Source organism: Esox lucius, chromosome 18, assembly GCF_011004845.1.
Source record: "Esox lucius isolate fEsoLuc1 chromosome 18, fEsoLuc1.pri, whole genome shotgun sequence".
Lineage (NCBI taxonomy): Eukaryota > Metazoa > Chordata > Actinopteri > Esociformes > Esocidae > Esox > Esox lucius.
The window spans coordinates 23983698-24003388 of NC_047586.1; the positions used below are offsets into that span (position 1 = coordinate 23983698).

The 19691-nt window shown below is 41.0% G+C and overlaps 1 protein-coding gene across 1 annotated transcript in view; it reads right to left on the reverse strand.

The window, feature by feature from the left end:
• usta (uronyl 2-sulfotransferase a) overlaps positions 1 to 19691 on the reverse strand; it is a 114097-nt gene that overhangs the window by 16739 nt on the left and 77667 nt on the right. Inside the window, exon 3 of the mRNA XM_010865707.4 lies at positions 6113 to 6268. Within this exon, the coding sequence (XP_010864009.1) occupies positions 6113 to 6268 (156 nt within the window). The remainder of the gene's footprint in view (positions 1 to 6112; positions 6269 to 19691) is intronic.

The window sequence follows — 19691 nt, forward strand, 5'->3', positions numbered from 1 at the left end:
AATAGGAGAGGGACAGAGAAATATGGAGAGAAAATAAGAGGAAGTCTTCCTTCCGAATGACTGCCATTAAGTCATGTTTTATTTGATGCTGGCAATCGTCTGGGCATTTTCCCTGGCACAGCCTGGCATTTCAACATGTCCCTGAGGGATGCAGCTTTAAACACATGCAGCACTTCCTCTATAAATGCTGAGTGGATTTCCTTAAGTTGCGCTCGGAACTCATACAAATACAGTTGTGCTCAAAAGTTTGCATACCCTTGGAGAATTGGTAATAAATGTACCATTTGTAAAGAAAAACGAGTGAGCAGGCAAAACACATGTATTTTAGTTCTTATGGGATTCACATTCAACTGTAGGTCATAACAGAATGTCACAATCATAAAACAAAACATGGCAACACAGAAGAAAATTAACTGATCCCTGTTTAAATTCTGCATACCCTTCGTTCTTAAAACTGTGTATTGCCCCCTTTAGCATCAATGACAGGGTGCAGTCTTTTGTAATAGTTGTCTATGAGACCCCAAACTCTTGAAGGTGGTATAGCTGCCCATTTGTCTTGGCAAAATGCCTCCAGATCATGCAAAGTCATTGGTCGTCTTGTATGAACCGCATGTTTGCGATCTCCCCAGAGTGGCTCGATGATATTAAAGGTTAGGAGACTGTGATGGCCAATCCAGAACCTTCACCTTTTTTCTGCTGTAACCACTGGAGGGTCAACTTGGCCTTGTCATTAGGATCATTGTCGTGCTGTAAAGTCCAAGAGCGTCCCATGCGCCGCTTTTGTACAGAAGAATGATATTTGTCTGCCAATATTTTCTGATAACATGCTGCATTCATCTTGCCATACATTTTCACAAGATTCCCCGTGCCTTTAGAGCTCGGGAACATGTAATCATCACAGTATAACACCAAATCAATTAAACTTCAGGGATATCAATCTGTCCAGTTAGGAAGCATAAGTAATTGTGAATCAGTGTCACTATTTGGAGCAAATTAAAGTGACAACAGGTGCACTGGAAAGGCAACCCCCAAAAAGGGAATGGTTTTGCAGGTGGTGGCCAAAGACAATTGCACACTCCTTTATCATTCCTAACTGATTCTTCTCTATCTTTGCGTTTTTGCCAAACTAGAGAAGAATCAACCATTTCACTACTGGTACAATGAGGTGGTACCTGCATCTCATTCAGGTTGCACAGGTAGTCCAGCTCCTCCAGGATGGCACATCCATAAGTGTTATCGCAAAGAATTTTGGTGTGTCTTCCAGTACAGTCTCAAGAGCATGGTAGAGATAACAGGAGACGGGCCATTACACGAGGAGAGGGGGACAGAGCCGTAGCAGCAGGACCAGTAGCTGCGCCTTTCTGCGAGGAGGAACAGGAGGAGCACAGCCAGAGCCCTACAAAATGACCTCCAGCGGGCTACTGGTGCCGATGTTTCTGACCAAACTGTCAGACTCCATGAGGGTGGCATGAGGGCCCAACGTCCTCTAGTGGGACCTGTGCTCACAGTCCAGCACCGTGCAGCTCAACAGGCATCCGCCAGAGAACACCAGAATTGGCAGAGCTGCCATTTGCGCCCTTTTCAATTCACAGATGAGAGCAGATTCACATGGAGCACGTGACTGACGTGAAAGAGTCTGGAGATGCCGTGGTGAACATTATGCTGCCTGCAACATTATCCAGCATGACTGGTTTGGTGGTGAGTCAGTGATGGCCTGGGTTGGCATATCCTTGGAGGGTCGCACAGACCTCCATATGCTAGCCAACGGTACCCTGACTGCTGTTAGGTACTGGGATGAAATCCTCAAACCCATCATAAGAACTTACGCTGGTGCAGTTGTTCAAAACATTTTCTATCCAGGATCAGGAAATTCATCTAACTTTTGTGCCAGTTTTTCAAAGCAAAATAGGATTGGATCACCATTATCCAGATACGAAACTTTCAAGATTACCAAATCTGAATTATCCGCACTCTAAATTTGACTACAGGTGCTGGTCATAAAATTAGAATATCATCAAAAAGTTTATTTATTTCAGTAATTCCATTCAAAAAGTGAAACTTGTATAATGTATACATTCATTCCACACAGACGGATATATTTCAAGTGTTTATTTCTTTTAATTTTGATGATTATAACTGACAACTAATGAAAACCACAAATTCAGTATCTCACAAAATTTGAATATTGTGAAAAGGTTCAATATTGAAGACACCTGGTGCCACACTCTAATCAGCTAATTAATCCAAAACACCTGCAAAGGCCTTTAAATGGTCTCTCAGTCTATTTCTGTAGGCAACACAATCATGGGGAAGACTGCTGACTTGACAGCTGTCCAAAAGACAACCATTGACACTTTGCACAAGGAGGGCAAAACACAAAAGGTCATAGCCAAAGAGGCTGGCTGTTCACAGAGCTCTGTGTCCAAGCACATTAATAGAGAGGCGAAGGGAAGGAAAAGATGTGGTAGAAAGAAGTGTACAAGCAATAGGGATAACCGTACCCTGGAGAGGATTGTGAAACCAAACCCATTCAAAAATGTGGGGGAGATTCACAAAGAGTGGACTGCAGCTGGAGTCAGTGCTTCAAGAACCACCACGCACAGACGTATGCAAGACATGGGTTTCAGCTGTCGCATTCCTTTTGTCAAGCCACTCTTGAACAAGACACAGCGTCAGAAGCGTCTTGCACTTCATGCTTCCTGCTGCTGACCAACTTTATGGAGATGCAGATTTCATTTTCCAACAGGACTTGACACCTGCACACAGTGCCAGCAAACTCGCCTGACCTTAACCCTATAGAAAATCTATGGGGTATCATGAAGAGGAAGATGCGATACACCAGACCCAACAATGCAGAAGAGCTGAAGGCCACTATCAGAGCAACCTGGGCTCTCATAACACCTGAGCAGTGCCACAGACTGATTGACTCCATGCCACGTCGCATTGCTGCAGGAATTCAGGCAAAAGGAGCCCCAACTAAGTATTGAGTGCTGTACATGTTCATACTTTTCATGTTCATACTTTTCAGTTGGCCAACATTTCTATAAATATTTTTTTTGTATTGGTCTTCAGAAATATTCTAATTTTCTCAGATACTGAATTTGGGATTTTTATTAGTTGTCAGTTATAATGATCACAATTAAAAGAAATAAACATTTGAAATATATCAGTCTGTGTGTAATGAATGAATATAATATACAAGTTTCACTTTTTGAATGGAATTACTGAAATAAATCAACTTTTTGATGACATTCAAATTTTTGACCAGCACCTGTACATATGATAATGTACACTACTAGCTATATAAAAACAACAGGTAGAATAGCCAGCGTTGGGCAACTTTAGGTGTTTTTATTTGAAGAGACAGAAAACAACACAATAAAACAATAAAACATCACCTTCCATTTTCAATTTATTTTAATAAACATTCTGACACACAACAAATAAATAGAAAAAAACTAAGAAATGTACATTATTCACAAATACATTGTGGATATTTGGAACACATGTTTTAAACCATAAGAAGGCTAAATGTTCAACAGTGAACAAAATAAAGATCATTCAGAGTTCTTCTACATTTGTGGAAATACCAGCTTTTTCGAAGCCCTTCTTTTAGGAGGCGGATCTGAAGTCTGGCTTTGGTTTGCTGTAGTTGGGTAAGGGTGATTTTTTCCTCTGCCAGATGAATCTGGGCTTCTGCTCTTTCAGTTTCTCGTTTAAGAAGTGAATTATAGGCATAATCTTCTTTGTTTGGCAAAGAACGCTTCCAGCCTATTTTCTGAGCTTGTGATGATCCACCTTTTTCCTCAATAACAGGGCTGAGATCCACAATAAATGGTTCCTCTGCATTAGGAGAAACTGGCTCACTTTCCTTTACAATTGTGGGTTCACTGTCCCCTACAACACCTTGAATCCCGCGCAGAGCTTGTGAGTTTTCACCTCCAATAATGTCAAGAACCACATCTATGCAATCACCTCTCCTAAAGGGCATGTTGTCCGTTTGGGTATTTTTTGCTTCAGCATGGCCCTTTGTTGCCCCGGCCTTCAGATTCTTCCATCTAAATGTAACTTGCTCTGTGGTGCTCTTCTGGCCAGACCCCATGGCATTCACATTCTGGGTGATTTCAACCCAAATGTCTTTTTTCTGTTGGTTAGTCACTTCTCCACCCTTAGTTGAATTAAAACGTCCTACTATTGAGGCATGGTGGCACCTAACACCCTCTAGCAGTGCGTGGGTTTCTGCAACAGTGAAATTATGTCCTTTTGAGTCCATGTATACCTCTTTGGTGTAGTGAACATAGATTTTATAGGCCTTGCGCATGATTGATTTAATTGAAAACAAGCCATGCAGCCAATCAGCTAAGTGATGTTCAGTGGGTGTGTTGGAAAAGACCAATTACACAGCCATCTTATTCAGCCTTTCTCAGAGGACTTACAGAGAGGCACTGACATGGCAGGTACTGTCCATCACCATCACTATTTTGGTAGGAGAGGATACCGTCAAAGAGTGAACATTGAACGTACAAAACCACTGAGGCAATACACCACTGAGGAACTGTATGCTCGGTTTCACTTTGGGAATGCTGATATTAAGTACCTTGCAGGCCATGTCAGGCCACAACTTCCATGCAGAACCCGAAAGAGTCACAGTTTGTCTATGGATGAACAGTGCCTCGTTGCTCTGCGCTTCTATGCATCTGGGACTTTCTACCAAGTTGTTGGTGACAATATAGGAGTGGACAATTCAACTTTGAGTGAATGAGGTGAAAGATGTGTCAATCCCATTGGCCAGCCTGGTCAATCAATTTGTTTCATTTCCAAAGGATGACCAGATTGCCCAGACCAAGAGCAGGTTTTTTCTTTTAGGGAACATGCCCAATACTACTGGGGTTATAGACTGCACTCATGTGCATGTACAAGCACCTCATGAGAGGGAGTTGGAGTATGTTAACCAAAAGGGGAGGCATAGCATCAATATCACAAACTGCGTTGTGAAGTGGCCTGGATCTGTTCATGATGCACATATTCTGAGGGAGTGTGCTCTATACAGAGAGCTCCAAACCAACCAACCGGATGGCATAATATTAGGAGACAGTGCTTATCCACTCCTACCATGGCTGATGACCCCTTTTCTTTCAGCAACCACACCTGAGCAGGCACGTTTCAACACTGCTCATTGCAATACAAGATGTGCAATCAAGCGTTTAAATGGAGTTCTGAAGAGATGATTTGCATGCCTTAACTACTTGCAAGTTGAACTTGCGTGCAATATAGCACTTGCCTGTATTGTCCTGCACAACATCTTTACCAGGCGCAATGCCCCTCTCTGTGATGATGTTTATGATGCACCTGATCGCAACTCATTTCTTTCATAACCTTTCTTATTATAAAAATGAATAAAAAGATAATTCAAAAACTAATTTTACTTTCAAACAAAACACTAACTCATTCACCCCAGGGAACAAGGCGACAGGCTGGTCCGAGTTACTAGGTATGCCGTTGCATTTAAATTCCTGATACAACCAAGGGCCCTGAAGACGGATTGCCAGCCACCCGCTTGGCTGTCATGCAGACCAGGTGCTGTTTGCTATTGGAATGGCTGGTCGGGGATTGTTTGCGAATGTTGTCAAGTACCATTGTAAAAGGAGCCAGATTTGTCCGCTCTAGCCGGGAAATTAGGAGAGACGACAGTGCATCTGAGTTCCATTGAAACAGGTAAATTATTTTTTGCACTAAGGTAAAATTTTTTGCTTTCATTTGAGCTCATAGTTATCCTTCTTCAGTTGAGTGACTCGCGTGAGTTTTTTAATGTTTTACTGAAAAACAATACCAGACAGCCACATGTCAAATCACTGCTCAACTCTTGACTGGTCAACACCACGTGAAAAGATCTGCAAGGTAGTTTTGATGCGTGTGCCAGATTACGAAACAACTGGAGGATGTCGAGTTTATAATGTGATAATTATTTTACAATCTCATTTTTTTTTGCGGTTGCCCGATCAGGACAGTGACTTGCTAGTTTGATTAGTCCCGACTTGACTTTTTACTGGCCCGGGGCCATGGGACCACGGTTATTATGGAGCCCTGCAGCCCCACACGTGTCTTAGATTACCTGTTCATGTTTAGTGAGGCGTGTCTTGTTGTGGATGTCCGAAGAGACCAGGTTGAATTGATGTCTCTCAGCCAGTAACCTCAGTAGGATGACCACCGTCCGGCTGCCACACTTCCCCACGCGGTTATAAACTACCTGGCTGGGGAATGGAAGCACCTGCATTGAGGGAAGCAACAGAGAACACATGCTTCTGTAAGTGAAATGGAAAAAACAAGCACAATAAGCTACAAGGTCATGAAAAAAATTTTTTGTCCTTTGGAAGGTTAAAACAGATAAAAAGTAAGATATATTTAAAATTAAGATGATGAAACAAAAGAAGATAAGTAAAGGGAAATGCAACAGGGTTGACCCTTCCTTTCCTTCAACTATTTTCTATTTCCTATTAGACCTTTAACCTACCTCTTGTCTCCATCTTTCCAAGAGCTCTATTCCTTCGATCTCAGATGCCTGGCCACTACCGTCCCATGCACCCACACACTTAAACATACAAACCATCTGATAGAAGACAGTTTTCTAAATCTTCAACCAAAAATATCTATGGAAAAAGTTGTGCACACATTTGTGTGTGAAGATGGCATGTTTACATGTTTACAAAAACATTCCAGAGCCTGAGAACTATCGCAACCTTTACAGGAGCCCCTGAGGAGTGAGGAAAATCCTTCTGAAATACAGAGAAATAAGAAGAGGGAAAAGTCGCTTTATTACCAATGAAAACTGTAGTAGTGATACATTTGTCTGCATTCTCTGACTACAATGGCAGCGGAGATTCCCGTGGGGATGGAATTCTATGAATCCTAAGGAAATACTTTTCTACTGCAAGATAACTAAGGTTAACGGGATGATGCATAACCAGTGGCGGCTCCAGGATTTGAATATTGACCGGGCAGGACAAAATCACTGATGGGCAAAACAAGAAACCAGGCAAACCTAGTTCAGCTGGCCCACAATAGAACGTGTTGCCATCTTGAGATTCGAACCTGGGTCGCCCACATTAAAGGCTGTGCCGTTAACCACTAGATCACGGAGCAATACATTTTCTGGCTGTCAGTATAGCCTCTGGTCTATACTGACACCCGGCATCTGTATATCCTGAATAAATCCTCTTTTGCCACTGGCCATTTTAATAGTTAATTGGTCATTCATGAATGACATTGATACAGTTAAACTGACTAACGTTTCTTACTAAGTTTACCTCCAACACAAATAGCGTTTTAACAGCGTATTAGCCAGTAATAAGCTTTGCCGGTAGCTACTAACTTACAATTCATAAGAATTGAGCAATTGCTAGTGAGTCTGCCAAAGCTATTTCATTACATGGCATAAGAACATATTTTTTTCTTTCATGGCAAAACAACATACTTTTTTCTTTCATTCATGAATGATATTTATACAGTAACTATCAATAAAGGTGACGATAACAAACATTTTCATCAAGTGAAAAGACGAGATCATCGTGGAATCTACCAGAGATAATTAATAAATGTCATTGCTCTCAATAGATTCGAACTTAGATCTTCCACAAGAGAGGTACTGTCTTTAACCACTACGCCACTGCATTACACGTTTCAGTAGTCACTAGACTCCATTGAGGATTGTGTTAAACTGACTAATGTTTCTTATTACAGTTTTTTAAAGTCGCTAGGACACATTTCCCAATACTTAGGTCACTTTTTCAAAACTCTTCACACAGTGAGCACAACAGAAGTATAACTGGGCTAAACTGAGGATCAATTATCATTGCTTTGGCACAAAATGCATTCAATGACTACATCTTTCAAATTACATTAATTATTTTCTCACTTCGACACAACAACCGCCAAAAGTCTGTGTACTTACAGGCCAATTTGCACATGCTTACATACTGTTTTCAAAACTGTTAAACTTAAGTTCAAAACAATAACATAATACAAAACTGAATAAGACAGCAATTTGCTACAATTCTACAGGAATATTTCAATGAAACATATTTTAAATCTTAAAATTAGATGCTATAAAAACAATTGGACCAACCACAGCTGATTCTCATTGTAGATGAACATCTACACAGGTGTTACTCTTTCAATTTCATTACACAAGAAGACAACTGCTGAGGAGTTTTGCATTGTGATGTAAACATGGACCCAGCCAGAAATAGACAAGTGGCTGAAAGAGGAAGAAGAGTGGCTGAAAGTTGGTTTGGAGAACTGTGTGAAAGACTTTTGAAAAAGTGACCTAAGTATTGGGAAATGTGTCCTAGTGACTGTAAAAAACTGTAAGTTTACCTCCACCACAGCATCTATGAACTGTTTTAACAGCTGATTAGCCAGTAATAGGTTAACTCTTATCTACTAACTTCTTAGGAATAATCATAAGATTTGAGCAATTTCTAGCAAGACTGAAGATGAACTTTTCCATCCCAAAAACAGTCGCAATATAACCGTATACAGTTTCAGTTAAGACATACTATAATGTAACTACAGTATGTTGTAACCGGCAAATGTGTTTGTCTATCCTGACCCAAAACACATGCACGGATGCATACTTTGAAAATCCACCAGAAACAGTCATAATATAACCGTAAACTGTTTTATTTCAGGCTTACTATAATGATGATACTAATGGTTTTATCCAGCAAAGTATACGTCTATACGGAAAAATTTATACTCCACTTCGCCTGCGAGGAGATAAGAACTCGGGACCTATAGTTCACAAGTCCACTTCTCTAACCACTACGCTATTTAACAAGGGGTAGTCAGTGAGTCAGTCACTAAGTAAGAGACATTCGCAATTCTTAGCTGGCTCTGCTTACGTGGTCCGGCAAAAAGACGAAACAAAACCTAAGGCCCATGGACCACTAACCGAAACACACACATATATATATATAGATATAAAAAGCATCTAGGGCTGCAAAATCAATCTAATATTTATCGCTATCAGAATTTTGCTATACTGATAATTGACCTGCTTTCCTGAGTGCAAAAAATGGCTAAAAGGCTAAAAGTACATAAGTGAAGGCAATAGGCAGCACTGAACACACATGGTTTCAAAACACTATGCCATTGATAAACAAAATGAATACTGAATAACAACAGTTTTAATGTTCACTTAAAAAAATATTCAATTCACTAAATTCTCTCTATGGTTTACGCAATATGTGGACATAGGTCATGGTAACTAATCATAACATGAATCATAATAACTAATTAACTTTTACATTTTGAAAACCGAGTGCGAAGCGTTTGGGATGAGGATTAGCACCTCTAAATCTGAGGCCATGGTTCTCAGCAGGAAACCTACGGAGTACCTTCTCCGGGTAGGGAATGAGGCGTTACCCCAAGTTAAGGAGTTCAAGTATCTCGGGGTCTTGTTCGCGTGTTGGGGACAATGGAGCGGGAGATTGGCCGGAGAATCGGAGCAGCAGGGGCAGTATTGCATTTGCTTTACCGCACCATTGTGACGAAAAGAGAGCTGAGCCGGAAGGCAAAGCTCTCGATATACCGGTCAATTTTCCATCCTACCCTCACCTATGGTCATGAAGGCTGGGTCATGACCGAAAGAACAAGAGTACAAGCGGCTGAAATGGGTTTTCTCATAAGGGTGTCTGGCTTCTCCCTTAGGGATAGGGTGAGAAGCTCAGCCATCCGTGAGGAACTTTGAGTAGAGCCACTGCTCCTTTGCGTCGAAAGGAGCCAGTTGAGGTGGTTCGGGCATCTTGTAAGGATACCCCCAGGACGTCTCCCTAGGGAGGTGTTCCAGGCACGTCCAGCTGGGAGGAGACCTCGGGGTAGGCCCAGGACCAGGTGGACAGATTATACACTGGCCTGGGAACGCCTCGGGATCCCCCAGTCAGAGCTGGCAAATGTGGCTCGGGAAAGGGAAGTTTGGGGTTCCCTGCTGGAGCTGCTGCCCCCACGACCCAATACGGATAAGTGGATGAAGATGAGATGAGAGATTTTGAAAACCTCACTTAAATGGGAAGTGTTGACTATAATATTTGTGAAGCGAGATGTGAAATGTCACGATGCACAGTGAAATGCTATTGTCATTATTTGCAGTTGCGTTTTGTGAACAGCTGTCGTTAAACAACATTTATTTAGTGGTAGGCTAGTTCCAAAGCTCGGGACGCATTTGACTATTGAAAGAAGTGAGCCCAATAATCTGGAGGAGGCAAATTGCTGGATTTGCTCCAGAAAGGTAGCGCTCAAAAGCGCAAACACCACAAATCTGAAGAATCCTCAGCGGATCCACCACAGGAATTTTTACAATATTATTAGGCTTACTATAGCCAAGTGGGTGGAACCAATGTGGGGGATACGGTATTGGTGGGAACGGTTTCTGTGTGGCACGGGCAGATGATTTAGCCTCTTCCATTTCGGCCCTGATAAAACCATTTTCATTGTTCTGTATGATGCGATAATAGGTGGATGGCTGAGTTCAGATGGTAGTGTGTGGGAAAACAGGCTGGGTAGGACCAGATCCAAGTTACAAATCTAGTGTTCCTGTCCACTGGCTGAGGTGTTGAGGATGTGAGTAGTGACTATATACGGGGTGGCTGTATACTGTAGATGTTTGCCACTGTTTTTGTAAGGGAGAATAATTCTGTTGTGGTCAAGGAATATGGTTGTTTTTGAATAGTTTGATTTGAGACACTGGAAGCCAATTTGTCCAGATAATCTCTATCCACTGAACCAGATAATCTCTATTGAATCAGACAATAAACTTGAATTCTTTTGTAACTCTCTGTTTTTTGTGTTACTGCTTGCCTGTTATGGGCCCAGGACATCTTTGCTAGTAGACTAGGGTGTTTTAAAAATGTCTATAACCTCATCATAACTTAAGCTGTCTGTAAGTTCTGAATGTCAAATGTCTACAGACACAGTGAGTTCAGACGCCCTGTGAGCATGGAGCTCCTACCAGTTGTCTTTATACACTGGAAAAGAGTCACTCAACAGTGCATGTAGTCATTGGAAGTCATTAGAACATTGTGTGGTACTACCTGCACTGTCTGCTGCAACTGTTGAAAAGTTGAAAAGGAAAGTTTTGAGTGAGGAACAGAAGCGTTCAATTTGCAGTGGTCTCTTAATTTTAACCCTTCTGTTCCTCACTCAAAACCTCTCAAATCTCCATAGATTCTCTGTAGGGTTCAGGTGAGGCGAGTTGGCTGGCCAATAAAGCGCAGTAATACCATGGGCAGCAAACCAGTTACCAGTCATTTTGGTACTGTGGGCAGGTGCCAAATCCTGCCGGAAAAGGAAATCAGCATCTCCATAAAGCTTGTCAGCAGATGGAGGCATGAAGTGTTCTAAAATCTCCTGGTAGACGGCTGCATCGACTCTAGACTTAATAAAACACAGTGGACCAACACCAGCAGATGACATGGCACCCCAAATCATCACTGACTGGAAACTTCACACTGGACTTCAAGCAACTTGGATTCACTCCACTCTTCTTCCAGACTCTGGGACCTTGATTTCCAAATGAAATGCAAATTATACTTGAAAGGAAAAGAAGACTTTGGACCACTGAGCAACACTCCAGTTATTTTTCTTCTTCACCCAGGTAAGACGCTTCTGACGTTGTCTCTGGTTCAGAAGTGGCTTGACACTAGGAATGTGACACTTGTAACCCATTTCCTGGACACGTCTGTGCGTGGTGGCTCTTGATGCACTGACTCCAGCCTCAGTCCACTCCTTGTGAAGCACCCCCAAGTTCTTGAATCGGCTTTGCTTGACAATCCCCTCAAGGCTGCGTTCATCCCTGTTGCTTGTGTACCTTTTCCTACCACACTTTTCCCTTCCAGTCAACTTTCCATGAATATGCTTTGATACACCACTCTGCGAACAGCCAGCCTTTTCAGCAATTACTTTCTGTGGCTTCCCCTCCTCGTGGAGGGTGTCAATGAGTATCTTCTGGACAACTGTCAAGTCAGCAGTCTTCCCCATGATTGTGGTTGTGTGTACTGAAGGCTCAGGGATTTTATTAGCTGATTAAAGCTCTTCTCAGGTCGACATTTCTGTATTGTAAATGTTTTATTCTAATATTTTGAGATACTGGGTTTTTAATTTCAATGAGCTGAAAGCCGTAATCATCAAGATTGAAACAAAAAGGCTTATGTTTCACTTTATATGTAATGAATCCAGAATATATGAAGGTGTCAGTTTTTGATTTGAATTACAGAAAAACTAACTTTTCCACGATATTCTAATTTACTGGCCAGTACTACGCTCTGTTGTGCCAAGGAACTAGTGAAGCAATTTAAATCAAAACAAAGTAGCACACATTGCTTTTAACTACATAGGTAAAGCTAGCTTTAACGACATGCTTACTTCTCATCATTAGCTGAGGGTTGGCAGATGGTGGACTACTTCTCTGCTAGTTTTTTTGTAAAAAAATACAATTTTAACAGAGCCAAATACAACCTAAACAGATACAACACACTATACAGTTTTTCAATATGTAGAATTGTCCTGGTATATCAACGTAATAATGTATAAAAAATGTTTTCAATTGTGATGTTTTGTCCTTTCTGTGGATCTGAGGAAGAGTAGCAGCTGATTCGTCAAGAGCTAATGGGGACTGAAATAAAATAAAAACTGCGTTTTGTATGACGAATCCCATCAGTTAGGGCCAACATACACACCCACACACACACACCCACCCACTCACACATCCACACATACACACACACAGATTTCCCTCCTTTACCCTGAACTGCATCTCCACCTATTCCCAGGAGCACAATAAAAACAGAAACTCTTTGAATGTATGCCAGAGCAGAATGAAAATAGAAACCGGATGGAGGAAGAGAAGTAGGGTTGTGCTAAGGGAAGACACGAAGGGGCGATGAGGACAACCTTTCACTTTATCAATTATGTATTTCCTGTTTGCACAGATTACTGGAGTTACAGGAAATCATCAGAGAAGGAAAAACTTTGGCAATGGTTGGCAAGAAAAATGTGCTTGGTTTTGACTTGAAGGAGGACAGGATAATGAAAAATCCCCTAGAATATCTTTGTTTGGACAACTTGTGTTGACTAACATTCATTTGTCTGTGTCATGTCACAGAGTTGACACACTTATCCTCAACACACAGCTATATTAAGAGGTCAATTTAACGTCAATTTATTTAACAGAAAAAAAGGTATGACAATAATACTGTTTTCACTCAAAGCCTGCCTACAAGAGTCTGGTGCTAAAAGAAACAAAACTCCTCACCCAACAGTGGAATTAGATCCCAAAAAACAAATAAGACATAAAAAATGCCATGCAAATGCCATGTATTTATTCTTGGAGCATAAAAATACATTAGGTTGTAAGGGGTCAATGCAAGACAAAAGTTTCCTCTTGAACAGCCCATAACATTTTGTATTTGTTATACCAGACATTTCAGCCTATCCCAATCAAATGACATTAATGGTTGCTGTGTTTGTACACATTCCGGATGGAAAAAATGAAACAAACATTGTATTTATACAAACCCGATTCCAAAAAAGTTGGGACACTGTACAATTGAGAATAAAAACAGAATGAAATTATGTGGAAGTTTCAAATTTCTATATTTTATTCAGAATACAACATAGATGACATATCAAATGTTTAAAATGAGAAAATGGATCACTTCAAGGGAAAAATAAGTTGATTTTAAATTTCATGGCATCAACACATCTCAAAAAAGATGGGACAAGGTCATGTTTACCACTGTGTGGCATACCCTCTTCTTTTTATAACAGACTGCAAACGTCTGGGGACTGAGGAGACAAGTTGCTCAAGTTTATGAATAGGAATGTTGTCCCATTCTTGTCTAATACAGGCTTCTAGTTGCTCAACTGTCTTAGGTCTTCTTTGTCGCACCTTCCTCTTTATGATGCGCCAAATGTTTTCTATGGGTGAAAGATCAGGACTGCAGGCTGGCCATTTCAGTACCCGGATCCTTCTTCTATGCAGCCATGACATTGTAATTGATGCAGTATGTGGTCTGGCATTGTCATGTTGGAAAATGCAAGGTCTTCCCTGAAAGAGACGACATCTGGATGGCACGGTGAATGGCACGGTGGATTGTGTTAACCGACAATGTTTTCTGGAAGTATTCCTGAGCCCATGTTGTGATTTCCATTACAGTATCATTCCTGTATGTGATGCAGTGCCGTCTGAGGGCCCGAAGATCATGGGCATCCAGTATGGTTTTCCGGCCTTGACCCTTACGCACAGAGATTGTTCCAGATTCTCTAATTCTTTGGATGATATTATGCACTGTAGATGATGATAACTTCAAACTCTTTGCAATTTTTCTCTGAGAAACTCCTTTCTGATATTGTTCCATTATTTTTCGCCGCAGCTTTGGGGGAATTGGTGATCCTCTGCCCATCTTGACTTCTGAGAGACACTGCCACTCTGAGAGGCTCTTTTTATACCCAATCATGTTGCCAATTGACATAATAAGTTGCAAATTGGTCCTCCAGCTGTTCCTTATCTGTACATTAAACATTTCCGACTACCTGTCCCAACTCTTTTGGAATGTGTAGCTCTCATGACATCCAAAATGAGCCAATATTTGGCATGACATTACAAAATGTTCTATTCTATTGTGAATTAAATATAAGCTTATAAGATTTGTAAATGATTCCATTCCTTTTTTACTCACAATTTGTACAGTGTCCCAACTTTTTTGGAATAGGGTTTGTATATTTTTTTGTTATGTAAGTTATATATGCATGAGTTATATAAAACAATATACCTGAATTAATCAACGGTGCAAACTAAATTTATTATTACGACAATCCTCTATTTTGCAAAAACATTGACAGGGGGCTTTCTTTCCATAAGTGTTGCTGGCAAGCCCTCGCAATCAGATTCTGCCAATATCTGACTATAGTGAGACTAACCATATGAGAACTCATTTTACGGTTGTGTTGTGTTGTGTTGAACATGTTTAGCAGTGCTGCCTGTCAGTCTGGACACTCCTAAAGGTCCAACATTAACATAATTTTTGACTGAGATACAATCTAGAAAAAACAGATGAAGATTAATAGCAGATTGACTATGACCGAGTGTACACGTAATGTGCAGGTCCATAAACTTACAATGGAAACAGTGTACAACATTTCTGTTTTGAGTAAGTGTGGCTGTGCTGTGTTCACATCACTGCTGGCTGCTCCCAATGTCAAGGTCTCAGGCAGAACAAGCTGGATATACTCTACACTTCCTGTTGTTAGTGTCCTGTCTGGCTTTGTCAGGGTCTCTTTCTCTCAGTCTGTCTCTGCCTGACTTCCTTATCAATCCTCCCACCCAGAGTGGAACGGATTCACTGAACTCCACGGATATAATGGTACATCGTCTCACATCAGAGAATGTTTGAGCAGTAAATGTGTAAAGCTGATGCAGCACCGGCCAGCGGGGAATAAAAGGTATTGTGATTCACGAAAACTGTCAACACAGCTCGGTTTCACATAGGGTTATTTTTCTTATTATTTGTCTTGCTCCTGCCAATTATGGCCACGTTGATACATGTGCCCAAAAATCCAAAGAGGCAGTCTTGTGATTGATTAAACTAATTTCACATACAATTAAATACAATGGTTGGTGGTTCTATAAGATAATAAAACATAAGAAGTGAGTATATAATGTACTGTACATGGTGTTAGATTTCAGAGGCCAGCCGGAGGTAAACAGCTCAACAGTGACCTCTCCAGTGGATGGGTGCCCAGGGTTCTCCTAATTTACTACAGCTGTGTTAACTGGTTGCTTTGTGTCTCCCTCTACTTTGGTTGAGCATACACTTGACTCAGCCTCTCTGGGGCGAGTGAAACACCTTACTCTCAAGGTCGAGAGTGAACACAACGCCTACCTTGCCAACAAAATGCCAACTAACTCTGAACTGTTGCAAATGAATGAGCAGTGCATTCATTCACTAGCGCTAGGATTAGCGGTTCTTTGTATCCCACTGGATATTGTGCATTACGACCGCCTGGAAATAACCACCCGTTACTTTGGCACTTTTACATGGTCCAGGACTGGAAGATTTTGTTCATACAATATTTGCTTGTTCTTCAGATTTTTGCAGTTTGTTTTGGATTATCCCTTTTTGTCAAAACGAAAGCAAAACAACCACTTTGTTCAATGGATGGTCAAACTTTACTCTTGCCTCTGGTCTCATGATTTCCACCATCCATGTTTCAAAGGAAAGTATGAAGGACCCATATACAGTTGAAGTATAATAAAAGGAGAAGAACAGTGCATAGTCTTATTAGTCTATGTGGGACAGGTGGTCAGTTGTTGAGTGCCAAAGCACTATGAATGAAACTATTAAGTTGGTGGAATATTTTGGCATGCTCACTGACTGGAAGAGGAGAAATTTGAAACATTGTGACAGAGGTTTGCACCCAATGACCCCTTCTGCAAACTGTACAAAGCTTTGAAGTTTACCACTGCAGAGGGCAGAGGTAGACCCAAACCAGATGAAAATAGAGGATGACTTCTGTAAAGCTGGATCAAGATGGAAATAAAGATGCTCCCATTGTTTAGCTTTTCAGCTGCTGCGAATGGTTCTTCCACTGGTGAGGCTTCATACTGATCACTGTGATGTTCTTCCATCTGAGATTGGGATAGATTTTGGACTAGGACCTAAGACTTTAAGGGCCAGTTTCACAGACACAGATTAGGCCTGGACTAAATAACAACCAAAATCTAGTGGATATAAAAAGTCTACACACCCCTGTTAAAATGCCAGGTTTCTGTGATGTAAAAGAATGAGAAAAAGATAAATCATGTCAGAACGTTTTCTACTTTTAATGTGACCTATAATGTGAACAATCAATTGAAAAACAAACTGAAATCTTCAAGGTGGGAAAATGAAAAATAAAAACCTTATAATCTATAAACAATAATCTGGTTGCTGTACTGGCTGTGTGCCACATGTGACAAAAAATCTCCCATATTCTTTATATGATTGGGCTATGGGGTAGGGTGGCAAGACAGAAGCCTTTTCTTACAAGGAAAAACATCCAAGCCCGGCTGAAGTTTGCAAAAACTCCCAAAAGCACATGGGGAAATGTGTTATGTTCATTCATCTTCTTCCGCTTCATCCGGGGCCAGGTCGCGGGGGCAGCAGTCTAAGCAGAGATGCCCAGACTTCCCTCTCCCCAGACACTTCCTCCAATGAAACCAAGGTTTAACCTTTTGGTCATAATTGCAAAAGGTATGTTTGGCGCAGAAACAACACTGCAAATCACCCACAGAACACTGTACCCACAGTGAAGCATGGTGGTGGCAGCATCATGCTTTGGGGCTGTTTTTCTTCAGCTGGAACCGGGGCCTTAGTCACGGTGGAGGGAATTATGAACAGTTCCAAATACCAGGCAATTTTGGCACAAAACCTTCAGGCGCCCGTTAGAAAGCTGAAGATGAAGTTCACCTTTTAGCACGACAACAATCCAAAGCACACATCCAAATCCACAAAAGCATGGCTTCACCAGAAGAAGATTAACGTTTTGGAATGGCCCAGCCAGAGCCCTGATCTGAATCAAATTGAAAATCTGTGGGGTGATCGGAAGAGGGCTGTGCACAGGAGATGTCCTCGCAATCTGTGTCCGCACCCAAAATAACTCAGCCAAACTAACAGCTGAGCTCAGCAGCCCCTATTTGGGAGGTTAGGAGCCTTCACCGGCACAGGGTTTTATACATTCCCCTCTCCTCACCCTGTTACAAAAGTAATGTATAGAAAATATGATAAATGTACACAACAGAGAAAGAGGAAATGAAGTTTTTCTTAGTCACACAGTCAAAACACACTCTAACCTACTTCAGCTTTAAAACAAATAGCAGCAACATGACAGGATTTATTTTAATCCTCAGTTCATTATGTTAACTATCCACTATCCTAACAGTGCTCCCTTTATTACAAGGTCAGTTACTAATAACAATGTGAGCATACACAGCAACACAAAGGTGTCAAATTATGGGTTTGCTTTTTGTGGTTTCAAAACAGCACAACCATGTTCAGTACTTACTTCTTCCTAAACATTCTCAGTTCTGTTAGCAGAAATTGGTTTCATTATCATCTTCTCAGTAGTTTTGATAAATATAGCAGTGACGTGACAGGATACATTGCATTCTCTTACTCTTAACCATTAACTAACCTAACACTACCACTGCAGTTTTGTCTGTGTTTTTATTTACTGAATCTCATATGGTTCAAGAGATCTGTTATTGATTGTTTTGACATCAGACATGACTAGGCACAATAACAATTTTATGATGACCGAGATGAAAGTTACAGTCCTGTAGACATTCAGGCAGGGACACCTGTTTTTTGGAAGTGGAAACATGATAGAAGTTACTTGAAACAGCAACAACACTGCATTGCACTAGTGACTGATATAATCTGTGGCTGGAGGGATTCTGGAAAACCTAAACAAGTCTGCTGATCCGTTGTGAATCAAACCCTAACAAGTTAACGTAGGATGTGAACCTGTCAGTGTTAGCTGAGGATGTTTTCATTGTATTTCTGTCAATGTCCCAAAATGTGGTGTCAAGCCAGTCCTTTAGATCCCCAATGGCCTCATCATCCAGTTTTGTATGTTTGACTGGATTTACAGTTTTACGTTTCTGTCAGCACCACAGGGATGAGCTGAAGAACCACAGTTCCCCGAAGGGCCAGGAATGGCAGTTTTTACGGTTTATGTGGTTAAAATTGTATTACGAATGTGGAAGTAAGCCAACTTGTTCAAACTCAAAGATTTTAATTAGCTAGTAGCTGTAACACTCTGAATGCACAGTAACTTGGAGCAATGTAACTCACAGCCAAACTAAATCAGCAGAATTTGCAGGTTGAATTAAGGTTTGCAGTGGATGAAATTACATTCATGCTATGTTGTCGGTCAACTGGAGATGACAACATTGCATTAGCATCGTTTATCTAAGAGAATGGTGCAATGGTCGACGTGGCTAACAGCAATGCAGTATAAGCTAACAAGGGTATAAGGAACACTATGAACTTAGCCACCCGGTCCATGTGACCATATTAAGTGGTGAGGAAAAACAATTGGCCGAACTAAACACAACTCATGGCCCCAGTCCAGCATGTTTAACTACAGTTGAGGCTAGCCCCTACCTAGACAGAAAATAACCGGGCTTGCAAAGTTACATCAGATCTGATCATGTCAAGACATTAACATGGGGGAGTGTTTCCAGACTTAATCAGAAAAGCCAGACCTTCAGATTAGCTCCTTATCAGACATGTGGTTTAGACACACATATAAGCACACTCATATATACAGTAACTTTGCAATGTAAATGGGAAGATTAAAGTGGATTCCCCTAAAAAAATCCTAATCATGACTTAACCAGAATCCCGAAAACCTAACTTTAACATACAAACTCATCCTAATGTCTAACCCTAAATCTAACTCAAAACCCTAACCCTAACTGGAACTTTTTGTCTAACACACCAACATTTAAATTACATACATTCACTGTACACATAAAAACACAAAAACATAAAACTCTGATTACACAGGCAATGCTAGATAGTCTAGCCACGTTTATGAATGCCACAGAAATGTGTCTCAAGGTGCAACCAATCTGTAATCATCACATGTGAGTT